The sequence below is a fragment of the Eptesicus fuscus genome, chromosome 16 (assembly GCF_027574615.1).
Source record: "Eptesicus fuscus isolate TK198812 chromosome 16, DD_ASM_mEF_20220401, whole genome shotgun sequence".
NCBI lineage: Eukaryota > Metazoa > Chordata > Mammalia > Chiroptera > Vespertilionidae > Eptesicus > Eptesicus fuscus.
In genome coordinates this window covers 42514082-42540802 of record NC_072488.1, presented here as the reverse complement: position 1 = coordinate 42540802, position 26721 = coordinate 42514082, and the positions used below count along the sequence as shown (strand labels likewise).

At 47.1% G+C, this 26721-nt stretch overlaps 1 protein-coding gene across 1 annotated transcript in view; it reads left to right on the top strand.

Moving 5' to 3' along the window:
- The window catches only part of TGFA (transforming growth factor alpha), a 94929-nt gene that overhangs the window by 17245 nt on the left and 50963 nt on the right, over positions 1–26721 (top strand). The window contains exon 2 of the mRNA XM_008147492.3: positions 15051–15104. Within this exon, the coding sequence (XP_008145714.1) occupies positions 15051–15104 (54 nt within the window). The remainder of the gene's footprint in view (positions 1–15050; positions 15105–26721) is intronic.

Genomic DNA, 26721 nt, shown 5'->3' with positions numbered 1-26721 from the left:
TCTGCAGTATTCTCATCTTCACTCCTTCCACTTCCAGCTTTGCCTCTGGTAAGGCCTTGTCTGTTCTCAGTACCCTGAGTGAACCCTTTGAACATATTGCTCCTCTGCTCAAAACCTTCCAGTAGCTGCTCAGCCTAGAATAAAATTCATTCCAGTGCTCCCCGTGAGAGAAGTCTGCATCTCTCCAGCCTCATTTCCCACCACTGTCCTGCTTCAGCCACACCAGCCTTCTTGTTCTTCTTTGAATGGGCTAAGCTCACTCTACCACAGGACCTTTGCACTGCTGTTTCTTTACCTTTGGATGCTTTCCCCCAGGTATTTGCAGGACTGGTTCCCTACATTTATCCAGGTCTCTGTTAGTTGTCACCAGTTCAGAAAGAACATCTACGATGACTCTATTGGTCTAGACACACACACACACACACACACACACACACACACACACACACATTTCCAGTGTCTGCATTATTTCTTGGAGATCTGACATCACACACAAGTGTTCATAGTGTCTTATTCCAGAATGAAGAACCTAGATTCCACACAGTCCTTGTAAAGTTTTGCCGCTCAGATATTGATGGCTTTGGTTCACATTCCCTAGACATCTCTGGGCAGGTTTGACTCAAAAAGGAACTGAATTCATTTAACGAGTACTGTTGAGAGCTGTCTTTGTGTCAGGCACTGTCTGGGCACCGAGAAGAATACAGCAAACCAGAAAACACCACCTCTCGCTCTCCCCCCACTTGATCCCAAAAGGACAGAACATAAACAAACAAACATACAATAAAATGTCAGGTTGTGACAGAGCTGGGGATGGGGAGTGAGCCGCTTGCTTCATTACCTTGCTCATAGGTGTTCATAGAAGGATGATGTGGAACACTTAAACAGCCTCCCGTGATGTTCTGACCCTTTCCTGCCTGCAGTGTAAGAAAGAAGGGAGAGGAGGATGGGAAAGTCTCTAACTGTAGCTTCGTTTTGTTATGATAAAGGCTGTGCTTGACACCTACTGGGGAGCATACTCTCAGATGCAGCTGGAAGGTCAAGAAACTGGATGAAACTATCCTTCCAGCAACTCTCATATTCTGCTCCCTCAGCCTCAGAGCTGACGGTGGGTGACAACAGATTGAAAAGTGTATTTGTAACTTGTCCTTCTCTGAGAGACAGCACATCTAGGAAAAGTCATCTATATTATTTTATTTTATTTATTTGAAATATATTTTTATTAATTTCAGAGAGGAAGGAAGAAGGAGTGAGAGAGATAGAAACATCAAGGATGAGAGAGAACCATTGATTGGCTGCCTCCTGCATGATTGGGAATCAAGCCCACAACCCGGGCATATGCCCTGACCTGGAATCGAGCCGTGACCTCCTGGTTCATAAGTCAGTACTCAACCACTGGGGAACATCATCTATTTTACATGAGGGGCCACAGAAGCAAGGCCAGTTGCCCTGAAACCGGGCCCTGGGTTTCCTTGATTGTTTCAGAGGCTGCTTAGACTCCTGGCTGTGCCTGTCAACCTCTCGGCTTGAAGACTTCTTTTGAAGACCCCTCACCCATTATTTCCCCTTCCCTCCCCTCCAGTCCCATACCCTGTCTTCTCCCCAACCTGTTTCCACAGGGAACGTGATTGTCCCCTGCTTTCTCTCATCGGACATGCTCCCTGTTTGAGAGGGAGGCGCAGGGTACACGGCAGCCCAGTCAGATCAGCCACTGACAAAGCTGACCATTGCCTCTCCTGGGAGCCACTGTCAACGTTCAGTGAGCACATCCCTACAACACATTTCACAGCCGAGGAGAAATCAGTGTGCTTCTTGTACTTACTAGTAAGTTTTCAGCTGGCCAGGATTCACAGTGATGGCAAAGGCTGGTCAGGAATTCAGCGTTGTTGTCTGTCTTTATACTCGGCCAAGCTGATGAGGCAGTGATGATGCCCAGAGCCGTGGGCTCCATGGAAGGCTGCACAGTGTCTCCTCTGTCTTCCAGAAAAGTCCAACCCAAGCTGCTTGTGCCAGCTTGGACTTCCTAGGAGAAGGACGTTGTACTTGGACTTAGGGAAACAGTAAGACTAGACAATTTAGAATGTGGAGAAAATAATATGGCCTCATAGGGTTGTAATTGTTTTCAGCTAGGGGTTTTTAATAGACATTTTTAGAGAAATTTCAGGTTTATAGAAAAATTTAGTGAGAAGTACAGAGTTCCTATATACTTCCTTATCCACCCCCACACAATTCCCCTTATTATTAACATCTTGCCTTAGTGTGGTACATTTGCAACAATCGATGGGTCATTATTGGTGCATTATTATTAACTAAAAGTAATGTTTTTTAACTAGAGTTAAGTGTGAGCTAAAGCCCCTAGTTTACATTAGGGTCTGTTCTTTGCATTGTGCATTCTATGAGTTTTGACGAATGCAAAATGACCTGTATCCACCATTGTAGTGTCATACAGAATAGTTTCACTGCCCTTACAACCCCCAGCGTTTCCCTTAAAGGATAACCTTTTTCCCTCCCTTGTTCCAAGCCCCTGGAAACCACGGATCTTTTTACTGTCTTTTCCAGAATGTCATATAATTGGAATCACACAGTCTCAGTCCATAGATTTTTATGAGTAGTTTCTTTCACTTAGTAATATGCATTTAAGGTTTCTCCATGTCTTTTTATGGCTCCATAGCTCACTTCTTTTCATTGCTGCGTAGTACTCCATTGTCTGTATGTGCCACAGTTTATCCACTCACCTATAGAAGATTACTTCCAAGTTTGGGCAATTATGAGTGCAGGTTTTCTGTGGACATAAGTTTTCAATCATTTGAATAAATACCAAGGAGCTCAGTTGCTGGGCCATATGGTAAGACTGTGGTTAGTGTTGTAAGAAACCACCAAACTGCCCTCCAAGAGGCTGTACCATTTTATCAGCTGATTTTGGTTCCTACACCACTCTCGTTGAGATGAGCCTGGTTTTCCTAAACAGTGCTTCAATAATACACTGAATGCTCATAATCTAACACCCTCTTCTCCCTGCACCCCTGCCTGGGACTTAAAGGGCTGCCACCCACATTCTTCTTTCTGTCGTCCTCCTATTCTTGCTAGAGCTAAACCATGCTGGCAGAAAACTTCCTCTTTTCCTGCTCCTTCTGCTCTTTTGCTTCTCATCTCTACCTGTCTTCAAAGAAGCAAATAGGTACAGGAGCAGAGTTGTTGGTGGTGGTGGGGGGGGGGGACCCACTCCCATTTCCCTGCAAGAGCTACTGTGTCTTCCCTGGATTTTTGTCTCCCTTTAAGATGCTTTAAGTTGACACCACTAAAAGGAATCTGATGCTCTCTGCCCCAACACTGTGGAGCCTGTCCCTTACTGGTTTGCGTCAGTCCACAACGAGACTCTCCCCATACAACTAAGTGCTTTGGCGGCATTCATGATCAGCTTTGCTACCGAGGTCAGAAGAACTCGCGTTGCTCTGAGGGCAATACATCAGGGGCCTAAAATCAGGCAGGTGGCCCAAGAGAGAGTCAGTTCCCTCCCTCTCGGGGCTCCTGGGAGTCTGTCTGGCACCTCATGACTGTAAAACACGGGGTGTGGGTTTGTTTGTGGCTTGTCGGTCTTGTTACTTTATAGGTGGGCTTTGTATTGTGCAACCCAAATACTTTAGGTTAATATAGAGACGGACAGACAGACAGATGAACATAAGAAGAGAGGGAATTGCTGAATGGGGAAGGGAGCATCCCAGTTAGCTGAGGGCAGGCTGATCACCATGGCTACTCTACAACAGCGGTAGGGAACGGCTGGCCCGTGGGCCACATAAAGCCCATGAAATCATTTGGTCTGACTCTGCCAAGGGATTAGAGGTGAGTTAATCAAATGTTTGACCAAGTACAGCAGGCTAGTTTTTAAGTTAATAGTTTTGTAGGGCCCGCAAATGATGTTATAAATATCCAAATGGCCCTTGGCAGAGAAAAGATTTCCCACCCCTGCTCTACAAGCTTCCCCGAGACCTTTTGCAAGGCTCTGATGAGTGGCCCTGCTGTTGATGTGACTGCCAGCTTGTTCCGTTTCCCCTGAGTTTGGGGTGCTTCTGCCCATTCATTCGGAGGCTGAATGGCCTGCGGTTGAAGAGAGTTTCCCTGTTGGGGTCCAGAATTTCTTAACCGAGTGCACTATTAGCATCTTATTCAGGACAAAGTCCTGTGCATTACAGCAAATTCGCATCCCAGCTCTCACCCACTACATACCAGGAGTGCCCCTGAGTCATTGTGACAACCAAAAACTACCCTCAAAAAAACTACCCTCACCGGTTTCCAGGTGCTCCCTCGGAGGCAGTGCCGGCAGTGCCCCTCCTGTCAGGGCTCAGGGTGGCAGGGTCTCCCGGGGAAAGGAGGTCAGTCTGAGCACCTCCTGCCCACTGCTCATCCAGGCCCTTTCAGCAGCTGGCACCTGCACTTGTCACTCAGGCCCTTTCTCACCCACTCTCTCCTCCTCTTCCTCCTCCTCGCCCTCTTCTTCCTCTTCCTCCTCCTCCACCTCCTCTTCCTCTTTCTCTTCCTTCTCCTCTTCCTCCTGCCCCTCACTTCCAGGGCCCAAGAAAAAGAACATAGACACTGTCCCAGTTGGCAGCATGATGTGGGTTGAGAAATGTGGGGTTATCAGAACTTCACGGTGTTTTCCCCTTAACTCTCAAAAATCTGGAGTTCTGGAAACTTGTCTCCTCTGCTTGGACCTTGCTTCTCAATCAGCGGTCCTGATCTAGTCAAATGAGTTCTCCACAGGGGTGTTCTGTGGCCACCCCGGAAGACACAGATCACAGGGGAAGCCTGACAGTGGTGATCAGCACTGGGGCATCACTGTCCCCTCTGCCCCCTCCCCCCCCCCGACCCCCGCCCCTCCACAGGCTGGTACCACATTGATCTGAAATTCTGCCAAGTCACACAGGTATTTATCTTAGCCCAAACCCCAAATTTCACAGTGCCTTCTGCGGGGTGGCTCCGGGGCTGCCCTGAGTAGAGCGGTAGGAAGGGCTGAGTTTGTCATTACTAAGCTATTCACATGGAGGAAGTGGGGCAGAAGTCAAAGATTGCTTATTTTTTACCTCCTCCCTGCTCGTAGCCTACTTCCAAGCCACTTGTAGTAAGTGATGTTTACATATGGCCTTGATGGGGCTGAAGGATTCGCCTGGCTTGGTTGGTTCTGCTGAGAAGCTAACGCTGCTGGTCTGAGGTCCGCACAGACAAAGCCCCTGCTGACCAGAGGATGGGAATTCTGGGGCCACCACAAGCCAGGGGAAGCTGAGATGCGGCCAGTGGGCCTTCCTGGACGGGGAATGGCTTGCACCATGCAGTGGGCTCTTCCAGACCTGGCATTTGATTCCTGAATTTCCTGGCAGCCAGGTCTCTACTCACTGGTTCACAGTACTGAGGGGCCTGGGCCCTGCAAATAGAGCCATTGTGTCTACTGCTTTATCCTGGCCTATCTTCAGTACATTTCCCTCCCCTTCTTTCCTCCGGGACTCAGGGAGTGTCCAGCATAGTCCCTTCCACAGACACCTTAATGCCTCAACTCTATGTCAGCTGGAACAGGATTTCAGAGCACCTCGGCTTGGCACAGCTTCTTGCGACCTCGGAGCTCAGTGCTGGTACAGCCTGTTGGTGATTCAGTGGCCAGGGAACTCCAGCTAGCCTGGGATACTTGCCCTGCTGCTCTGCCACCTCTGGACGGGGGCCCTCAGCCCGCCAGCGCAGGAGCAGGACTTGCGGAAGAGGAAGTTTGACTCAGGACCCAGCCCTTGGTCTTTGATAAGGCGTTAACTCTGCTGGAGATATGACTGCTGCCTCTGAACAAAAAGGGTGTAGCATAGATGTGGGGGGATAAGATCAGTCACCAGGCCTTCCTCACCCAGAGGAGATGCCCGTGCATCCTGGTTAACTGTTTGATTGGAAGAGATAATTTGCCCCTCTATGCTCTTTGCATTATTGGCAGGGGTCCTTTCAGACCACCAGATCAGCAGACTGCAGTGTTCTGTATGGCTTTTAAGTGGGTGGGGAGTTGGGGAGAATGGCGAGGAGAGGTGTATTGTATCACCTTCTGGTCCTTAGAAACAAAGGTATCTCAACAAGGCAGCACCCATCTCCTCCTGAGAGGGTCTCCAAGGCTTTTTTATTTAGTCATTTATTTTTTTTTTTACACACTTTCCTGGAAGTCAAAAGAACACATGTCATCTTCTTTTACAGCTGCAACACTTCTCTGATGCATGTGGTGTCGGTCCTGGGCATTAATTAGGCCCTCGACTCCAAAGAACTGAAAGCATTTTATAAATATTCTCATTTTCCCTTGAAGTGGGGAGAGGAAGATAGTAATTGGTTCTCCTGAATCAATGATGGAAAATGAGGTCTGGGCTGAGAGGGACAGGGAAGACCGCTGTGAGTGACGGGAGTGGGCTATGCACCGGCCCTGTTGCTGACAGGGGTCAGTAGGTGAAAGGTGAGAATGCTACCTGCTGGAGTGGTCAGCAGGGTGTGTGGAGGACATGGGGGAGGAGCTGGGCCTGGAAGACTGGATAGAAGTGAGATCAGGGCAGCAGGAAGGTTTTCTAGGCATGAAAAAACTAGTGAGTGTACTTAGGAGATCTGAGCCAGGTACACACATTTGGGTGGATAGTCAGAGAACACAAGTTAGTGTGTTTGCTTCCGTTGTGTCTCCTCACCTGGATTGTAAACCTGTGGCAAGCCCTGCCTTTGCCTGCGGAGCCCCTGGAGATGTAGTGCTCAGCAAACACTGGCTGGCTGGCCAACCGGCAGCTCCAAGCCATTCAATGAGCTCTACACCCCTTACACACCCTCTGTCTTCCCCTGTAGGGTCCGAGGTGCAGGTCTTCCTGTTTTCTCATAAAGTTTTCAGGCGGGCCTACAAAATGAGTTAAGGATCTAAAAAGAAAAAAAAAAACATTTCAGGGGTCATCTTATCAGTGGCGAAACAACTGAGGATCATCTTGGCATGCGGTTCAGCAGCTGCACTCCCAGCTCAGAAGGACGGCACTTCCCCACACTCCCAGACTCTCTCTCCATGTTAGCGAGACTAGTTAACATCATTGTTGAAACAGAAGACGCATTTTAACTCACCACCCATCTGAATGGTGGTGCAGCCCGACATTTGTAATGGAGTTCAATGTAAATGGTTTCCGAGAATTGGAAGGATTCGTTTCCATGGGACAAGTGCGCTGCAGACGTGAGAGAAGGAACTGTTAGTCCTTTGCTATCTCAGCAGCACCTAGAACTGTGTCTGCCATGTGGTGGGTGCTCAGTGAGCACCTGTTGAATGAATGAATGCCAGGGTTCAAGTGTTCTTCATTTCCACTGAAATCAGAATAAGAACCAAGACTTAGAGCTTAGAGCTGTGTGGGGTCTAGGATAGATGTGAGGAGTGAATTTACCAAGGATCAGCTGGGTTTTTTATTCCCCAGGTGCACACTCTCAATACCCACCCCTCCAACTCTGTGACCTCTTAGAGAAATTCAGCTCCAGTTATCAAAAACCTAACTAGGTAGGTGTTATGCCAGGTGTGAGGGTAGATATGAGTAAGGCATGGTTCCTGACCACACTAGAGGTCAGATGTGAAAACTTTTGAACTACAAGGCAAATCAAATAAGGACTTCTCTGAAGAAATGATTATTTCTGATGTTTGAGTAAAGCTTTGAGAGGCAAATTTGATATCTACGGGTAGAGGGAGGGGCCTGCCAACTTGAGAGATCGGCACAATAGATATTCATGGTAACTCTCTATAATAGCAGCTACCATGTGTGTGCCACTCAACATACTACACGTTTCTCATGTGTCCCCTCACTTCATCTTTAACCCTGTGCAGGAGCTGGATAGCTTTCTCTCTTTTTTACAGTGAAGGAAACCAAAGCTCAGGCAGTGAAGCAAATATCACACAGCTGCAAGGACTTGTCAGGTCCCTAGTGGTGTGAACCCAAGGCACCAAGCTCTGAGTGAGGGCAAGTCATGTGCAGGGAAAGGAGGGCAGTGCCTGATGGGAGTGATGGGAAGAGCAGGTGAAAATGGGGTTTAGGACCCAGACCTGCACCTTAAATCTCTGCTCGGGACTTGGACTGGGTTCTGTGAGCAGGAAGCCCATAGGGGGGTTAGAGGAAAGGGGTGCTGTGGTCCAGCGAGTGCTTCAGGAAGGTCTCTCTGGCAGCAGGAGCAAAGTACAAAAAGCTGTTGGCAGGAAAATCAGTTAGACAACTATTGCGATAGCCCAGGAGAGATGATGAGGCCTGAACTGGGGCAGCGGCAGCAGATGCAGGGGATGGATGAGATGGACAATGAGGAGGCAGGTTGTGTAGGAGGCTTTGACTTGGATACCAGGTAAAGGAGAGGGAGGGATGGATGATGTCTGTTGGGCCTTCAGCCCCGCCCAGAAGTGAAGAGGAGGAGGTGGAACAGGTCAGGGATGAGACCAAATGAAGTTATTTTTAAACACATGGTTTGAGGGCCAGGCCTCTGAAGAGTGGTCAGGGTTGGAGATGGTGCTTGGGGCAGGGGAGCAGAGGCAGTGCCTATGGGAACGGGGGAGCTCTGTGCTGCTTTGGTACCCCATATTCATCTGCCTTTGCTGTGGTATGGAAGATTCCACTTCTCCCTGACTTTGTGTACCCCATTTCACTTCATTTAATCCTTGCAGTAGCTGTATGAGGAGGTGTCATCCTTATGTACTCGGTATGAGGACACCAAGTTGAGCAAGATTGGATAACATAGCCAAGGTCTCACAAGAAAAGAGTGGCAGAGTCAGGATTGGAACCCAGGTCTGATGTCAAGTCTCCTTTCTGCTCTGCCATAACGGACCCTGAGTCAGAATTAGATAATGGTAGAGGGTTGCAGTGTGGACACCCATCTGTTTATTTCTTCCACCTCCCTGATCCTAATGGTTCATGCTGAAAACTTTGGTTTTTCCTAGTCACAGAGATATTGAGATGGAAATGGAAAATACCTATGAGCATTCAGGTAGCACTGGCTTGTTTTCCATGATGTCATAAGGCCTTAGCCTCACCAAGTTGGACTTTGCTGCCTATGGCCACCCCATTAGGAAGGGCAGCTGAGGGCCCCAAGCTCACTGGCCCAAGTCCATTCCCTCATAGATGGTGAGCTTGCAATATATCACCAAGCCTAAATTAAGACCGCATTGTGCTCGCTTCAGCAGCATATATACTAAAATTGGAAGACTGCATGGAAAATGAAGAGATGGAACATAGTAATTTTAGGTTCAGATTTAGGACCTCTTCCGTCTTCTGATAGTTGATGTAAAGGTCATCATGCTGAACTGAAAGACAAAATTACCATCAACTGAGCACACTCATTGAGACAAACACACATGACCTTCTTATTGTCTGATCCTTTTTCAAGGCAAGGGGTCCACCTTACAAAGAGTTGGAAGGAGGCCAGTGGTGGTACTCCTTGCTGGTGCTCTGTGTGCTAGATGGTTCTGTCTCTCTCTGCCTTCCTCTCTCTCTAAAAATATAAAGAACCTGTGAGTGAGAGAGGTGAAGTGACTTGCTAAAGGTGACACCATTCATGGATGACCCTAGTCTCTGGGCTCCCCTTTAGCTATGTTCCCCATGTCACAGGACATACATGGATTATGTCCAGGAGAGAAGAGGAGGAGGTGGTCTTTTCTAGCATTTCTGTGTTCTTTGCTGTACTTCACAGGACAAGCAGAAACAAAGTAAAGCCAGTGGGCCCTGTAATATGAGCCTGCAATGTCTGTCACTTACAAGCTGGGTGACCTTGGGCCAGTCACTTCATCTCCTGTACCTCCACTTTCTTACCTCTAAAATGGGAGCATAATGGTACCTACATCTTAGGACTTGCTTAAAGTATTGAATAAGATGATGCAGGGCATATAGTAAGTAGTCAAGCAAATGTTGCTGCTCTTATTATTATTAATCCCATTAGCCACAATGGCAATCCTATGGAGGGAGCTCAGGACACCAATCAGGCTCTAGTGGTCTTCCCTCCACCACCTGCCACTGGCCTAGAACTGTGTCCTGGGTTAACTTGTCCCATGCCACAGCTGTGTTTGGGCGCAGGGGTCGGGACCTCGCTTGTGTGGTTTGGAACCGAAAGCTGCCCCTCCCTGCATAGTTGGTTTCTTTGCTCCGTGCGAAAAGACCTGCCACCTGAAACACAACACTAATCTTTTCAAATAATGCCTCGATAAGACTCTCTCATTGGGTAGCAGGGTCCAACCTGTGTTTTGAAAGCAGTGTTCCAGATGCTGGGATGGTGAAAGAAAGAGCCCTCTGTCCAGCGCCCGTCTGCCCAAGGTGACTCATTCCTGTGTCACATGTTTCTAAACTCTCCTTGCCATCCCCAGAGTTTTCCTAATCCCGTCCGGCCAGTTCCGCCACAAATTCCTCTGCAGCTTTGCCTGACATCGTCTGAACTGAGTGTCACTCGAGTCTGTGAGCTGGGGCAAATGTGAAGTGTCACCTCCTCCAAAAGCAACCATGGCCTGTCTGAGGGCTGGCCTCCCAGTGCTGGGGCGATGGTGGATGCCGGGGCTGCTTTCTGCATTTATGGATATTGTCACGAGGGTGGGCTTGTGGTCTCCTGGGCTCCCCCCTGCTCCTACAACCGTTCTTCCTAATCAGTTCTTACCCTGCAACCAGCATCTTCACCAGGCTGTCAAAACCTCTTGCATTTAAAAAATCCTGTTAAAGCCCTAAAACGTTGCAGTTTCTGCTAGGCAGTTAAAACCCGGCCATGTTTGCAGATAAAATTTAATGTTGGGATGTAATTCATGAGGGAAGAGGCCTTAAAACCTGTGCCAGCAGGTCCTGGGTTCCATGTGACCCATTTACACATATGTTCATGCCCATGTGGCTGCTCCAGGGGTATCCCCTGTGGACCGCATGCTGAGCTGCGGGATTCTTGCCTTCTAGGGACCACCCACCACTACCTGAGCTCCTCGCTCTGTCCCTCATGACCCCAAAGCATGGTAGAAGAGGAAGGGGGGATCCTAGCTGTCCCCCAAACACCCACACTCCTTTCTGCATCTCTCTTGCCTGACTCCTGCTCCTCCTGCCTGCATTCGTTCTTTACCCGTATGCCTTTCCTCACCACCTCCTTTAACTCGAGGGCATCCTTCATCCAAAGGACCTGCTGCAACCTCTCTCCATCCTCCCCACATCTCCCTGACACCAAAACCTCACCTTCACCCCCTGTGTAGAAAACCTGGCATGGGGGACCCAAAAATGGATGGGATGTGGAGCTCTTGATTTTCCCAGAAGACAGCTAGCTGACCAGCACAGTGGAGTGGGTAAGAGCCTGGAAGCAAACACGGGCTGTGACAGAGGCCAGAGCCGGGCATGGTCCACTCTGCTGTGTGAGCCAGCACCAGAGCTGAGTGTCCACAGAGGAGACAGCCACCAGGCTGATGAGTGGGAAAGGATGGAGGGTGTCCCATGCTGAAGGCACAGCCCAGGTGCCCATCCCGTGCATGAGTGAGTGGCTGCCCAGAGGGGTTGGGGGAGGGCTCCCTGCTTTGTGGTCCAGGCGAGATGGGGGCCCAGCCCCTCTCAACAGCATTTCCCATTGACGCACCTGTGAGTGGGTTTCACGCTGGCTCCATTATGTGTACTCACGAGATTAATAGACTCCCCTCTCCCGACATGCTTTCTGCTGGAAATTCTTACTGCCTTCCTAACAGCTGAGTTATAAGCATTGCAGCCCTCGTCTTTCCTGGAGGGCAGGTCTGGTTCCCACTCTCCGTGGGGTGGGGGTGATCAGCCTTTCATAAGGCTTTCCTTCCGTTGTGTGTGGTTTTCCCCTCACCAATCTCTCACCTTTTTTTTTTTAAGTCCATAATCCAGGGATTCCCCTCTTTGGAACTATTTAAACAGAAATGGGATGCTGGCAGGAGCCACTTAAAAGGATTCCTGCCCCAGAAGGAGGCTGCCTGGGTGGCCTGTGGCAGGAGAGGTCCAGCTTTGAAACTCAAGCGAGAGGTGCCTGTGGCTTCGGGCCACAAGCCTCTGTCTGAACTGTGCCTTGTCTCCCTGGAGTCAGTGGGCGTGGCAGCTGTCCCAGGGCTGCGCTGTCCCCACACAGGTGCTCCGGGGAAGGATTTCCTGTGTCTCTGATGAGCCTCAGAGGCCACATGTTTCTGGAAGGCCTTCACAGAGCCAGGCTTTCCAAGCACAACCAGGGGTGCCGGCAGTCTGGACACCTGGGCCTACGCAGATTGGCAGTCAGGGGTCTGGACGTTCACACCCTTGCCCCTCAGGAGACCTTGCTCACAGAGGGGGGATTGGAGGCTGTGGAAATTCCCAAGAGGCAATGGATGTGGCCTCCAGAAGAGAGGGCTCCAGCTTCGATGCTAGACCTGCTGAATCTGTGGTTTGGACTCATTCTGGAGGCTGTAACTGGTGAATACATACCTACCAATGTGTCGTGACGCACTATGGTCGGAAGGACTATTGTGTGTGTGTGTGTGGTAATTAAACTCTGTCTTGGGCATAGGAGTTGGACAGACCTGAGTTTGAATTGGGCTGCGGGAGCTTGGGCGCATTTCTTAACCTCTCTGAGCCTCAGTTTCCTTGTCTGTAAAACCACTTGTTTCCACAGGCTGGACCAGAAGTCGCGGGGCTGGGAGGTGCCTGTATTGTGGGTTATTCTGAAGACCCCAAAAGACAACCCATTTAAAAGTGCTGGCACATGCCCACTAAGTGGTACACACCCACTTGAGAAGTGAAAGACGTGACCCTACTTTTTTGGTCTGGGACCTTCTTAGGGAGCTCACCACACGGTGAAGGGAAAGCAGAGGCCTCACCTTTCCTCACAGCCTTAGCTGGGTTGTGCCTCAATCAAGATTATAGAGAGAAGCCCAGAGCACTAAGAAGCTGCTTTCCATGGAACTGGTCTTCTCACATTGCTCAAATTATGAATCAAAACCCAGCGTCTTTCATCTGTGGAACAAGGTGGGTTTGCAGACTCTGATTAGTTCCCAAAACACCTACGTCACAGCCCCCAGAGGAGGAGCAGAGGGGGCAAGTAACGTGCCCCAAGGCTGAGGGGCGGCCCTTCCCCAGCCCTGGAGAGTGAGTGATGTTTCTGCTCTGTCCTGGCTGCAGTTGGACGATATTTGCTTTCTTGTCTTGGTTTTGTTTATGCAGAGGTCGACGTGGAGCTCAGGAACTGGACTTCCGCTGACTTACAGAATATGGGCCCAGGGAGGGAAGTGGCAGGATAATTCATCCGTTCAGGGACAGTTTGTGACTGGCCAGTGGCACTTCTTGCAGAGAGGTATGCCAAGCATCCCCGCGTTGTTATGCTACCACAGGTTCACTGGCTGGCTTTGGCCCTTGAGTGGTTTGTGGCAGTGCCAGCAAAGTCAGTGTGACAGGTCCCAGCTGACAGTGTGGAACCACTAAGACCTCTGGCTCTGGCAGGAAAGCCTCACCTCAGCGCTTGGTGTGTGGATTACAAACTGAGCCTTTTACCTATGTCCAGGGAACCTAGGGGCTGTGCTTCCAAAAGTAGTGTCTATTGAGCAGCACAAAGCAATTGCACGGGGAAGACAGGATGATTTTACTTATTTTCTCTTCTTGTCCCCAGCCCCCTGGCTCCAGCCCAAATAGCTGGCCCAGGAGAGTTGTGAGCATGACTGCTCTTTCTGTTCCAAACGTGTTTCTCCACTGAGAGTCAAGGCTTCTTTGTCTACCCCCGAGTGGAAGAGGAATACAGACCCCACATGCATGGCGGGGTTTGCCCTGGTCCCGTGCAGCGGAGGGGGTCACAGTGAAGAACTGAGCTTGTTTTCTGCATGACTTGACTCATCTGCCTTCCAGGCTAACCTCTCGGTGGCCCGGACTCTGCGTGGCCACCGTGGCATCTTTTGCATTTCAGTTTTAGGAAGTCATTGTAACTCAGTTCATGCTGATTGCATAACGCATAAGAGGTTCCTTTTTCATTGGAAATTGCTGCAGTGTTTCCAGAAACCTCTGCTACTGTAACGTCTGGGCACCCAAGGACATCCGTTGACAGGGGTGGCTTCATGGGCATGTGACTTGTGTAGCCGCAGAGTCTCACGCTCAGATGGGCCCTGGGCAAGAGGTTGATGCTGCGGCTGCAGTCTTGAAATTCTTGATAGTTTTACCTTTAAATTGGTATTCTCATAAGTGAAGTCCAGTGGGACAATGGAGTGTGCACAGGGGCATGTGATCCCACCTCCTGCTTCCCCTGGTTGGATATGGACACAAAAATGGTCGAGGTTAGGTGCATGCAGCCACGGCATCCTGGGACAGGGCTTGGTAGCAGCTGTCCTCATGATGATCAGTGGATGACTAGATAGGCATGAGCCTCTCCCCTATCCCTGATTTAGGTACCTAATACATCCTGGTGCAGAGGTTGTAATACCCTTGGGGGTCACCTGTCCACCTCTGGTTGGGGCACCTGGTCCTTAGAAAGAAGAAACAACTGACTAGACTTTTGTGCCTCTTCCGGGTCACTGCATATCCACCCAGATGCTGCTGGAAGGGATACTGCCAGTCGGTGGTCACACGTGCCCTTGCATGCTCTGTCACTGGGGCCCCTGTGCCTGTGAGGGGCTCTGCTCACCTTGCAGTTATTCCCATACTTCAAAGACAGAAGTGACATGTAGCAAATAGAAAATATCATGACATGCACAACAATGTACTTGATGCCACTGAACTCTACACTTTAAATGGTTAAAGTAGTAAATTTTATATATTTTTTGCTACAATAAAAATATTTATATGGTATAAACAAAAACAAGAAACATCATGACAGGTGGAGAGAGAGAGAGACCATGGAAGAAAGGAAAAAGCTTTCTGTTTAGTCCTTTTAATGGCACAGTGTTCCTGCTCTTGGAACAAGGGTCCCGCATTTTTATTTCGCACTGAGCCCCCTAAATGATGTAGCCAAGCCTGCCTGTGGCCAACTTGCAAAACTACCCAGTCTTTATCTTTTCAGAAAGAATCCTGCCATCAAATCCTGAAAGTCATGTGCTGCTGAGCTGACTCTCTCCTCTCTCTCTTCTCCCCCCACAGGTCTTGTGTTGGCTGTGTGTCAGGCCCTGGAGAACACTACATCTGCCTTGAGTGGTGAGTCCTGTCCCCTCAGCCCCTTGGTGTGGGATGGCACATGGGGGATGATGGGAAGGGAGCAGACGTTGGCCCGTTTGTGGAGCCTGAACTCTAAGCTTCCCTCTGGGGCTCCTGCTGCTGTGCTCACGCCCAGCTGTGCCCTGAGCGCTCTCTGCTTGGCCTCCCCTGGGCCAAGACTGTGCTACTGGGAGATCGGAGGGAGCTATTTGCTCGCTCAGGGCTCACCCCCTCCCATCTCTCTGTCCAGACAACCAGTGTGGGCAGGGGTGCTGGGAACAGCCTGCAGGCCCTGAGAACTTGAAACTAGCTCATCTAATAATCCATCTAAAGAAGAGCCCAGATTCCTGAGCCCTTGTGTCTGCCTCCGCCTGGTGATCTTGGTTTAGTTGTGTTCTGGTTTGTCTTTTGACATTTGTAGTCACATTTTCATTTTAAAGACCCTGGAGAAACAGACTGAAAAGTTGGGGAAATGGAGGAGGCAAACCACTCACGGTCAGAGTGCTGCAGAAGCATCCCCGTTACATCCCCACATCACTTTTGTCCGTATGCACTAACAGTGAGGCATAGTGGGGAGACTATTTTGATTCCTGCTATTTTAAACTCAAGGTTTGGCGTTGTGTGCTTTTCCATGTTTTGAGAAAGTTCTAAATTTTATCCTTTTAAAATATCATGATGTTCCATTAAAATGGACATGTGTCATTGAATTAAGTATTCCTCATTAGATAGTTATGTTGCCTTCAGTTCAAGGTATGATGCTACATTTTCATGCCTAGAAGCTTTTTCCTTATTTTGTATACTTTCCTTAGGATATATCTTCAGGAGCAAGAATAAATATATTTATGATCCTTGGTACAAATGGCCAAGCCACTTTCCAAGTGAATTTGAGCTGATTTTTATACCAGTAATGCATGAGTCTGCCAGTTTCACAGTTCCCTCATCCCATCTGTTACTGCAGTGACCCCCTGACCTGTCTGTGTCTCCCTAGTTATTTCAGGTCAATGTCAGAGAGTGTGTGTGTGTGTGTGTGTGTGTGTGTGTGTATGTGTTACCCTTGGCTAATTCAATATGTAAAACCATTTTTAATGTTTACTAAGGAAACATTCATACTAGAAGAAGAGAAATGGTAGTGAAATCAATCCCCAGATACCCATCACCCGGCTTAACCATTAGCATCACTCTGCCACTTCTCTTTCATCTGTTCTCCCATCTTTTTTATTTTTCCCTTTGCTGGGATATTTTAAAGCAAAGCCCACTTATGAATATTACTTTTATCTAACAGATAAGGACTTTTTAGAACAAAGCCACAGTCCATTACACCACAAAAGCAACAATGATTCTTTTTTGTTGGACTCTTAAATATGGAGGGTAGATGACGATGCTTTCAATTTTGTGACACTTCATTTAATTTGCATTTCCTTTCATGGTTTCATATTTTGCTTTCTACGTATATTTACCTTTGTAAAACATGCTCATTTATATACTGCCTGACTGACTTTCACGTCTGAATCCCTCCTAACCTCTTATACTCTGGATTTCGGCGGGCTCATTTACCGAATCCCAGACTATCTATCCACTCAGGTGTAAAGATGGGTCGTTTTAGGACAGAAGTGACAAGGGCTTAACCCATGGTGTAAATATGCAGGTCTATGCACTCTAAGCATTGACAGGAATAAGAAACAATAGTGGATATAAGAAGGGTTTGATACATTCCTGAATGAGTTCTGGAGCAGGACTGCAGGCATACTCGAGATCAAGCTCAAACACTTCGATGGAGCAGCATGATGAGAAAATTGCAAACTCCATATGCCAATCAAGGATGGTACCTGAGCTTAAAGCAATAGAGGCTGATCCCATGTGGCTTTCTTGTAATTCTTGTGGGGAAAATTCCATGTTCTTATTACTTGACAGTTAACCTTGGCTTGTCTTATTGAGGTTTCATTGATTTCTTCCAGTCTTCCTCTCTTTTAGATCCCCAAATGTGCAGGGTAGATTATGCCAGAGGAATAGGAAACTGACATTATTGTCATCAATAAATGCTTCTCAGACATCTGCGTTGGGTGGGGCTTGGAGGGATGCATGCCTTGAGCTGGAGGTCAGGAATCCTGGAAGTTGGGCCCAGCTGGTCTCAGTTTTACCAAGTCCCAGAGCAAGTTATTATTCTGGCTCCTATTTGGATCTTAGTTTCCTCATTTGTTGGACTTGAATCAGGAATGGCCTGTAAAATTTTTCACATTCTAATGAATTGGTGGAGACTACTTGGAAAGCTTTGTTGAGAAGGATTATTAGGCTACCTTTAGGCTGTTAGGAAATATAGTGATGATCATAGGCGATGCCTGCCTTGGACCCAAGGTAGGGAAGTGATAGTGTGACTGTCATGTATTTAATTCTCTTGAAACCAGATGCTATTTTACACTCAGGTTTCAAGACTCTCTTTCCAACTATACAATCCTTCTCTGTCCTTGTCCTCAAAGGGCCCACCATACAGGTGAAAAGACAGCATGGGCACCCATGAGAGCCGCATAATGACCTAAGGCTACACAGGAGTGACATCAATAGTCTGGGGGTTAGGACAAAAAATTTTATCTGGTTGGTTGACAATTTGTAAAGCATGCAGAGAAACATTAGCTGGAGGCAGGGTGAGGGTGACAGCACCTACAGCTGAGAACATCTGTCACACCCTCTGAGGAAGGAGTTATGACCTGTCTTCAAAAAGCACCTTTTAATGTCCCTTAAAAGGGACAGAATGCACCCGGTTAAGTTGTTGGGTGGCTCCTTGCTTAACCCTCCTAAATGTTGCACAGTGCTCAGGCTGCCCATCTGGTTCTCGTGTTTTCCTGAGACTCACTCTAATGACTGAGGGGTGTGGTGAGGGCCTCGCTCAGGCACCTGGGAGCCAGGCTCCAGGCTTCCCTCTGCTATCTGCCTTGCATGATCACGGTACTCAGGGTGGTTCTTTAAACCTCTGAACTACTGCTCCTTCCTCTAGCCTGTGTCTAATCCACCCACATGGAATCGGGGAGTGTTTGAAGGCTTGCTTAATTTAGTGTCAGTGGTGGTGATGAAAGAACATGGAAAATTCACAGTGGTGTCACTCATGGGGAAGGTCACCATTAGCAGCTTGCTTGAGGAGGTGGTAGTCAGATTTTGATGGTGACATTAGGCTTAACTATGTTGAGAGGGCGAGTTTGGGCTGGAGGTGCACAGAGGGAGGGCAAAGCAGATGATAGGAAAAGTCTTGGAAGGTGTTACTTGTTGGGGAAACAGGTAGAACATGGGTCAGACAGCAAGCCAGGGATCTGTTTGTTGCTCACCTTGCCAAACAAAAGCTTCTCAGAATGCAAACTGCTTCCCCATTCCATTATCTGGAGTTTTCCCATGTAGAGCTGCAGTCCTTCTAAAATTAGAAGGCTCACGTGTTCTACCCAGGTACAGGGTGCACTGATCCAAATGGGACTTTAGCACAAGAGACTTGGTGTGTCTTAGTTTGGGAATAAAAGCATATATGTCTGTGTGTGCCGGGACTCGCTTCCATGCTTACAGGAATGTAGAGCTTCAGAGAAGGAAGGACTCTCCTTTCTGCTCTAGGATTTATCCTTGTCATCCAATTCCTCATTTTAGCTTCCTTTTTTTTCCAAATATGTTTTTATTGATTTCAGAAAGAGGAAGGGAGAGGGAGAGAGGGATAAAGACAACAATAATGAGATAGAAGCTACACAGTTAGCTGCCTCCTGCACACCCCTTACTGGGGATCGAGCCCACAACCTAGGCATGTACTCTGGCCGGGAATCAAACCATGACCTCCTGGTTCATGGGTCGACGCTCAACCCCTGAGCCACACTGGCTGGGCTACCTTCCACTTTTTGCAAAGGAAACTGTGCTGGGTCAGATGGAAGGTTGCTCAGGGTAGTAGACAGGACAGAGAATATGGAATCAGGATCCATAGTTCTGACTCACTAGCTGGGTGACCTTAGTGTAGCCCTCTTAAATCGCCCTGCACCTCGGTTCTCCCATCAACAAGATTAAGGAGTGGCATTAAGGCATTGTCTTTTTAAACTGTGAGTCATTAAGTCACTTTAGTGGGTCATGACCAACTTTTTTTATGAGATTGAATAGCTTAGAATAGAGAATTTTGGAGTGCATTATATGAAGAAAGGACCAGTATTATATCATGAGACTCTTGTTTTCATTATTAATGGATTCCTATATTGACATTCTGCATCATTTTATTTGTAGGAGCTGTACCCATATTACACCTTTATAATTTCCAGATTTTATTTCTTTAGTGAAGGAACTTACTTGCAGAGTAAGTGCCATAATCCTTCTAGACCTATATATTTTCACCGCCCACCCTCCACCCCCGACACACGCACACACCTGGTCTCTAGTTCTTATTTATTCCTAATTTCACAGTGATTTTATTATGTTCACCTTTATCAAGAAAGTCTTCCCAAACACTCAACTTATAATAGAAACCACAGCTCTTTCCTTATGAAAAGACATTTCATTCGTTTACGTAATAAGTAATTAAATTACGTAAATACAATAATGAGTGCAACTAACAAGCAGGCTTAGAAATAAACACAGACGTCCTTTGGTAAATATACAGCTTAACGGGTGAAAACAGAAATGGGCTAGAAAACTAGAGTAGCCAACTAACTGAGCTACGGGTCTAGATGTTTTAGCAAAGGAGAGGAAGGAGTGGGTGAAGCAGGGGCTTGGTTTAGTCAGGCCCAGTGAAGAGAGCATCCGCCATCTTTGTAAGAAGCACAAAAGTGACACAATTCCATGATTTTTTTTAAAAAAACCTAGGCCTATTAAAGCCTTACTGTTCTCCCACCTCTTAGTGATTTTTACATTTATTTAGTGCACATTAATCAAGTACCACCTCATACCAGGCGTTGTGCTAGGCTCTGGAGATACACATGAGGATTACAAATGAGGCCCACCATCACAGGGCTTAGGGTCCAATTGCTAATGTTGGTGATTTTTATATACCAAAGTCAATCATAAACATAGGCAAAGTCCTGATCTACCAAGATGGGTTTCTTTGAAGAAAAGACCTACTTCTACTATATTCAGACTTCCCATTTTTAATCCAAGTGCCAAACTGTTTACTTTTCATTCTCTTTGTTACATTGCATCTTACTCTGTTTGGCCCATGGTGCTGGGCTGTCTTTCCAGCTGATCCATCACTCCTCTGGTTGCGGTGGTCCATTTGTGACGTTGGCAAAAAGGGTATCTCTGCCAGGAACCTTGTGCTGCAAGAGCAGAACCCAACCACACATCAGCCTAACAGGGGTTGGTTTTAAGGAGTCAACCCTTAGAGAATCCATGGCACTGCTGAGCTGCCTGCCCACGGGGAGTGCAGGAGCCAGGTGACCGCTCAGATCTCCACTGCGGCAGTTTGTGGCCACGTACTCCATACCTACCATAAAGATAACACCAACTCATTTCACTTTGGTGCCTCTTAGCTCAGAGTCTCGAGGGAGAATCGGATTGGTTTGTCTTCCTTGGTTAGTGGTCACCCAGCAACTGTGGCAGGGTTGGGAGGAGAAGGCTGCAGGGTAGCAAGGTGCCAAAGCGCAGTGTGGGACTTGGGCAGGGCAGAGTCCCTTATCAGACCTGGAGGAGGCAACGACCAGCCTCCCTATTCCAGGCTGATTCTTTGAATCACTCATTCAATCACATATTTATTGAGCACTTACTATATACCAGGCTCTGATCACAACAGAAAAAGGGCCTTTTCTCAAGGACCTTCTACTCCCCTAAGAAAGATAGACATATTATGTTTTCATATATCAAATCAGCATATTTTTGAGAATGTCAATATTGAATGGTAGTGCGTGTGAGGTAAGATGGCTACGTATATCACTAATGGGTATAGGTAGTGTTTTCTGAGAAAACAGTTAAGAATATAGCCCAGAAATCTGCCCTTTCAGTCCTCAACCACATTTTGCTCAGCCCGATGGGGAGAAGCTGAGGTACACACCCTGATAGGCTGAGGTGCCTTCTCCTGAAGGCAGCAGCCCTTCCCTGTCCCCGGAGCTCTCGCTCCTCCTCAGCTGGACAGTGCTGGGTTCTGGGAGGCTATGAAATGTCTGTGTTCCAGGACTGACTTTCCAGCATTCACTCCGGAGCTTGGTAATGAGAATCACAAACCTCGGAACGTGGGCCATCACCTGAAAGCATCCTCTTTCCTGTCAGCCTTGCTGTGATGAAAGGGAGGCTTTGGGTAAAGGCATCAGCTTTGTTATCTGAGAGCCCAAGCCAAGTTTGAGGATCACCTTGGAGTGTCTGGTTATTTACTAATGAAGGGACCTGTAGCTGTTTTAATCCAGCCAGGCTCTGGTGTCCTCCTTAGCAGGCTCAGCACCTGTTTGATTTACAGATTCATTCTTAGCTTTCCTGTCTTGAAAGTTATGGCCCAGATTTCTTTCCTGTCTTGAAAGTTATGGTCCAACTCTCTTATCAGAATGTGTAATGGAATATGACTTCACACATCTGGCCATTTTATTACCAGGTTGCATTGACTAAAATATTTCCTAAATACCAAAACACGCTAGTGTTAAACAAGGGTGGGGGGTGGGGGAGAAGTTGAAACAGACTGGAGGGCCTGTTCCACTCACGTGCCAGTGCCATGCGGCCTGGGTTCAGAACACTTTTCTTCCCATTGTCACTTAACGACCAGGCTAGGAATCTTTTTTTTCTGGGCCTGTTTTCATCCTGACTTTTGGGAGCTTGGGATATAGTGAAATCTCTCTCTCTGCCTTACACAGTAGGTCTAGAAAGTACTTTGGGAATCTTGAAAATAGAAGGTGTAAGATCCTCTATGAAATCTGCTGCAGGGGAATCTTCCTGGTGCTCTGTAGCACGACAAATGGAAAAAAATAATCATGAATCATGTAAAACAGTCCATAGAGCCCCTATAAAATTCTGGGTCTAGCAGGCTTTCCATTTGATGTGCTGTTAAATAAATACAGCCCAGCACAGGGAAGGGCTCTGGAAAGCTAGATGCACATCTAACCAAATGATAACCAGATTGTAGTTGTCAGTGGAGGCCATTTCCCAAGGACTGAACCCCAGGCCAGTACTTCCCAACCTTTTTCAGAGTCAAGACCAAATTTGAACATCAACAGTGTTTGCGGTCTCTCAGATAGTCATTGTGCCTTTTGCATTAAATTAAATAATTAACGTGACATACAAAAGCTGCTATGAGAACTCAGTAACACTTTAAAATAATTTTGTATTTTATTGATCACAATAGAATCCGAATAGTAATATCTGAGCTAGAATTTATAATACTCTCACTTTATACTGGGTACTGTTCTATATATCCTCATTTAATTCCTACAACTCTAAGAAAAAAGTAATATTATTAACCCCATTTTACAGTTGACAAAACGGCAGCAAGAGAAGTTAAGTAACGTATGGCGGAGCTGGGGTTTGATCCCAGATAACTACAGAGGTCTAAGCACTTCACCTCTTGTGCTTTTAGAAATACACACATAAATCTCATTCCGACCACAGACATTGTTTGAGGGGACATTTACACCTTGCACTATTAAGTAACTGTGATTCTCTTCTTTCCCCTTCCACAAAACAGATTGGGAACTGCACTTCCTTGGGTTTTTAATCCTCCCTGCCACTAAAAATTAGACATATATCTTAACCCTTTGCACTCGCTTGCTTTTTTCTCAAGCTGCTACTGATGCTAACCGTGTCGAGTCACACTCGACATCCGAGTGCAAAAGGTTATTAAAGCAAAGTATGAGCATGTGTGTACGTGTATGCATGTACATATGTGAGCATTCCTGTGTGTACATGTGTGTATATATAATCTCTAATTTTATGTTCTTAACACGAAACTGTGGAATCTTCTTTTATACATTTATTCTTCCACCCATCAAAGACTGACTCTGTTCCTACAACGTGCAGAGTAGCAGGGGAGCGACTAAGACATCGTTCCTGCCCTGGAGAAGTTCACCATCTCAGAGCAGAGCTGTCTGGCTAACAAATAATCACACTCTTGTGTGGCTTGCCTGCTGTCAGGTGCTGTGGGAGGGGCAGAGGGAACCCAAATTAGGTCCTTGGGAAGCATCAGGGAATGCGTCTCAGATGCGGTGACCTTTGAACTGAGTTTCGGAGGCTGAGGTGAAGTTAGGCAGGCCGGCTTTGGGGGAGAGGATGTGCCTGTAGGGGTAGAGAGGTGAGGCTGGAAGAAAGCAGCAGCTGGCTGAGGAAGCCTGTGCATGGACGTTGTTCTGAAGTGTATACACCATTATTATGTGAATGTTTTGCCTACATCTAGTCACAGGTAGGTGCTTCCTAAAAAAATCTTTTCATAGATTTCTGTGAAATGGCTGTGTTACTAGGCTTATGAACCACAGAGGATTAAGCCGATAGGGCTCCAAGTCAGAAAATCCATGTAGATAATTACACGGCCCGCCCACTCTTTCGCTTTATTATGTGCAGTGTTCCCCGTTTGCCAGCTACCTTGGGTGTATATCCAGTGGGGGGTGGTTTCTAGGTTAGAAATTCTCACATTATTCTCAGAGCTTCTGCTTTACTTGATTTCAGCTTCTCATTAGCAGGTGAGGGAATTGTGCCTTTTTTATCTATTTAAATTTGGCTTGATGGAAAGGTGCCTAAAAATAAAATCATTAGAATCTGATAGCACAGTAGTTACAGTAGAGTTTAGAGCCAGGTGGCCTGGGTTCAAGTCTTAACTGTGCCCCTTGGGGGCTGTGACCCTCGGTAAGTTACTTACCCACTCCGTGCCTCGGTTTCCCCATCTGTGAAGTGGAGTTAACAATAGAGCCTACCTCATAGGGTCATTGTTCAGATTAAACAAGATGACATATGTAAAGTGCTTGAATAGTGTCCGGTGCACAGTAGGTTCTATTTGTAAGATTTACAAAGAGAGAGAGAAAGCAGGAACACACATGTAAGAAATAGTATCTGAAATACCAAGATGGCCTGAGCCAATTGGTGGCAAGGATATGATTGACGTTTAAAGACAGAAAGGGCTGTGACAGAGTAGGCCGTATAACTCAGTGCTCAAGGGCCTGCATGTCCTTGAAACTTAGAGTGGCTCAGAGGACGTCCCAATCTGCCTGTCAGGAAGTGGAGTCATGAAACGTGCTACTCTAGCCGATGCAAAAAAATGAAGCTTGTCTTTTAGAATTACTGTACCCAAAGCAGAGCAGACATAGTGGAATGTTGTGCTCTATTCTGAGCAATGAGATTTAGGAGGAACAGAGAGCAGTTGGAGAGAACCACAGTGTGGAAAGGTTGAAAGCCAGTTGAGGCCCAGAGGGCAGAAAAGGAAGAGGGGAAGCACAGAGAACCCCAAAGAAGAAGAATCCAAACAGGCCCACACCCAGACACATAATTAAAATTCCAAAAATTAAAGACAAAGAGAGAATCTTAAAGGCAACAAGAGAAAAGAAAACTGTTACCTACAAAGGAGTTCCCATAAGGCTGACACCTGATTTCTCATCAGGAACTTTACAGGCCAGAAGGGAATGGCATGAAGTACTCAAGGTAATGGAAAGCAAGGATCTGAGACCAAGATTACTATATCCAGCAAGGCTATCATTCAAAATAGATGGTCAAATAAAGAGCTTTCCAGACCAAAAAAAAAAAAAAGGCTAAAGGAGTACATCACCAGCAAGCACGCATTACAAGAAATGCTAAAGGGATTGCTGTAATGAGAAGAAGAAACAGAGAGAGAAACCTAGCCATACAGAATTAAAATGGCAATAAATAAGTACCTATCAATAATAACACTAAATGTAAATGGATTAAATGCTCCAGTCAAAAGGCGTAGGGTAGCTGAATGGATACAAAAACATGACCCAATTATATGCTGTCTACAAGAGACCCACCTCAAAACAAAAGACACACACAGGGTGAGAGTGAAGGGATGGAAAAAAATTTTCCATGCAAAAGGAAAAGAAAAAAATGCTGGAGTAGCAATACTCATATCCCACAAAATAGACTTTAAAATGAAGGCCATCACAAGAGACAACAAAGGTCACTACATTATACTAAAGGGATCGATCCAACAAGAGGATATAACCCTGGTAAACATATATGCACCCGATATAGGAGCACCTAAATATATTTTAAAAACTTCTAGCAGACTTGAACAGAGAGATTGAAAACAAAGAGGAAAGTCTCGCTCCCTGTGCCCAGGGCCCAGCTCATGTCACAGGGGCACAGAGTGAAGACGGCACCGTCACTTGCCTGAGGAATTCACGTCCCCACTTGCTTTGAAGCCCTTTGACACTGTTGTTTGAAATAAAGTCGAGCTGGGTTGCTCCTCCTTCATGAGAGGGTTCAGGGAGAGATTGATGATTACATGCGGGGACTATTTATAGCGATTTATATGAGAAGAGTTCACTGTTTCCCCTTTTGATTCTAATGAGTTAAGACTCTAAGTGGGAGCACAGGTTAGACTGTATAAAGATGGGGAAATAATTAGATAGTTAAATGAAGAGCATTCCTAATTGAGAAACTGGAGCTGTTGAGATTAAATGGCTCTTAGGATTAACCATCAGATGACAACCTGGAAGAAATTCCAGTTTTTCTAAAAGAGAAAAAAAGGATCCTGAAGAAATAGGATGATATACTGAAGGGACCATTGCCCCAGTTAGAGTTGGCTTACTTTTCTGATTTTTTTATCCTCATAATGCAGTGTGAAGGCTGATTGCAGAGGGCTGTGCTGGGCATCATAGATGGACAGGGTCATGCCCTGCCCTCACGGTCCTTTAAGTGATGGGAGTGAGGAACAGAACCACAGACCTTTAGAAGAGAATGCAAACCATTCAAACCTTGAATGAAATGACTGCGCCCCAAGAGTTATAAGTCAATCAGTGTCAGGAAGGGCCTGGCCAGCTGTCCTCTGCCTGAGGACACTGAAGGAGGCGCTGTGGGGGGGCAGGGGTGCCTGTTGAACCTGTGTTCCACCCTGGACGGCCTTCCCAGCTTGGGAATCAGCTTCCGCAACGACAGGACGCTTGGAAATGTGTGTTGGGAGGATCCTAGGTGTTCAGGAACCAGGATCTCTCATCCGTGAACCAACGTAAAGCAATAGGAGCTGAAGTAGATGTGTGACCTGGATCTTAAAGAACAGGTTCCCTAAGCAGAACCTTTCACAGGTGCAGGTGACATGTGAAACCACTGTGCCACTGGGCTGCAGCAAAATAGTGGGATGAGAGTGAGCAGAGATGACCCAAAATCTCATTGCCTTAATAGCAAAAGTGAAATTCTTACTCACTTGAAGTCCACCGTGGGCCCTGGGCGGCTCTCCAGGGAAGCTGATGGTGCAGATTGAACCTCGGTATCAGCAAGTGGGATGTAAGGTGTAGTGACAGCACTGGCCACTCACACACATATGTGTCACTTTTTAGTGCTCACATTTCATTGCCTGAAGCAACTCATGTGGCCATAACCTAACTTCAAGGGGATGGGGATGACCAAGCCTTCTGTGTGCCCATTAGAGGCATGCCTATACTGGTACACAGGCCACATACAAATCTCGGAGCAGGGCCTCAGAATCTAGTTTTAACTTCACGAGTGTTCCATACCCACACTAAAGTTTGAAGACCAC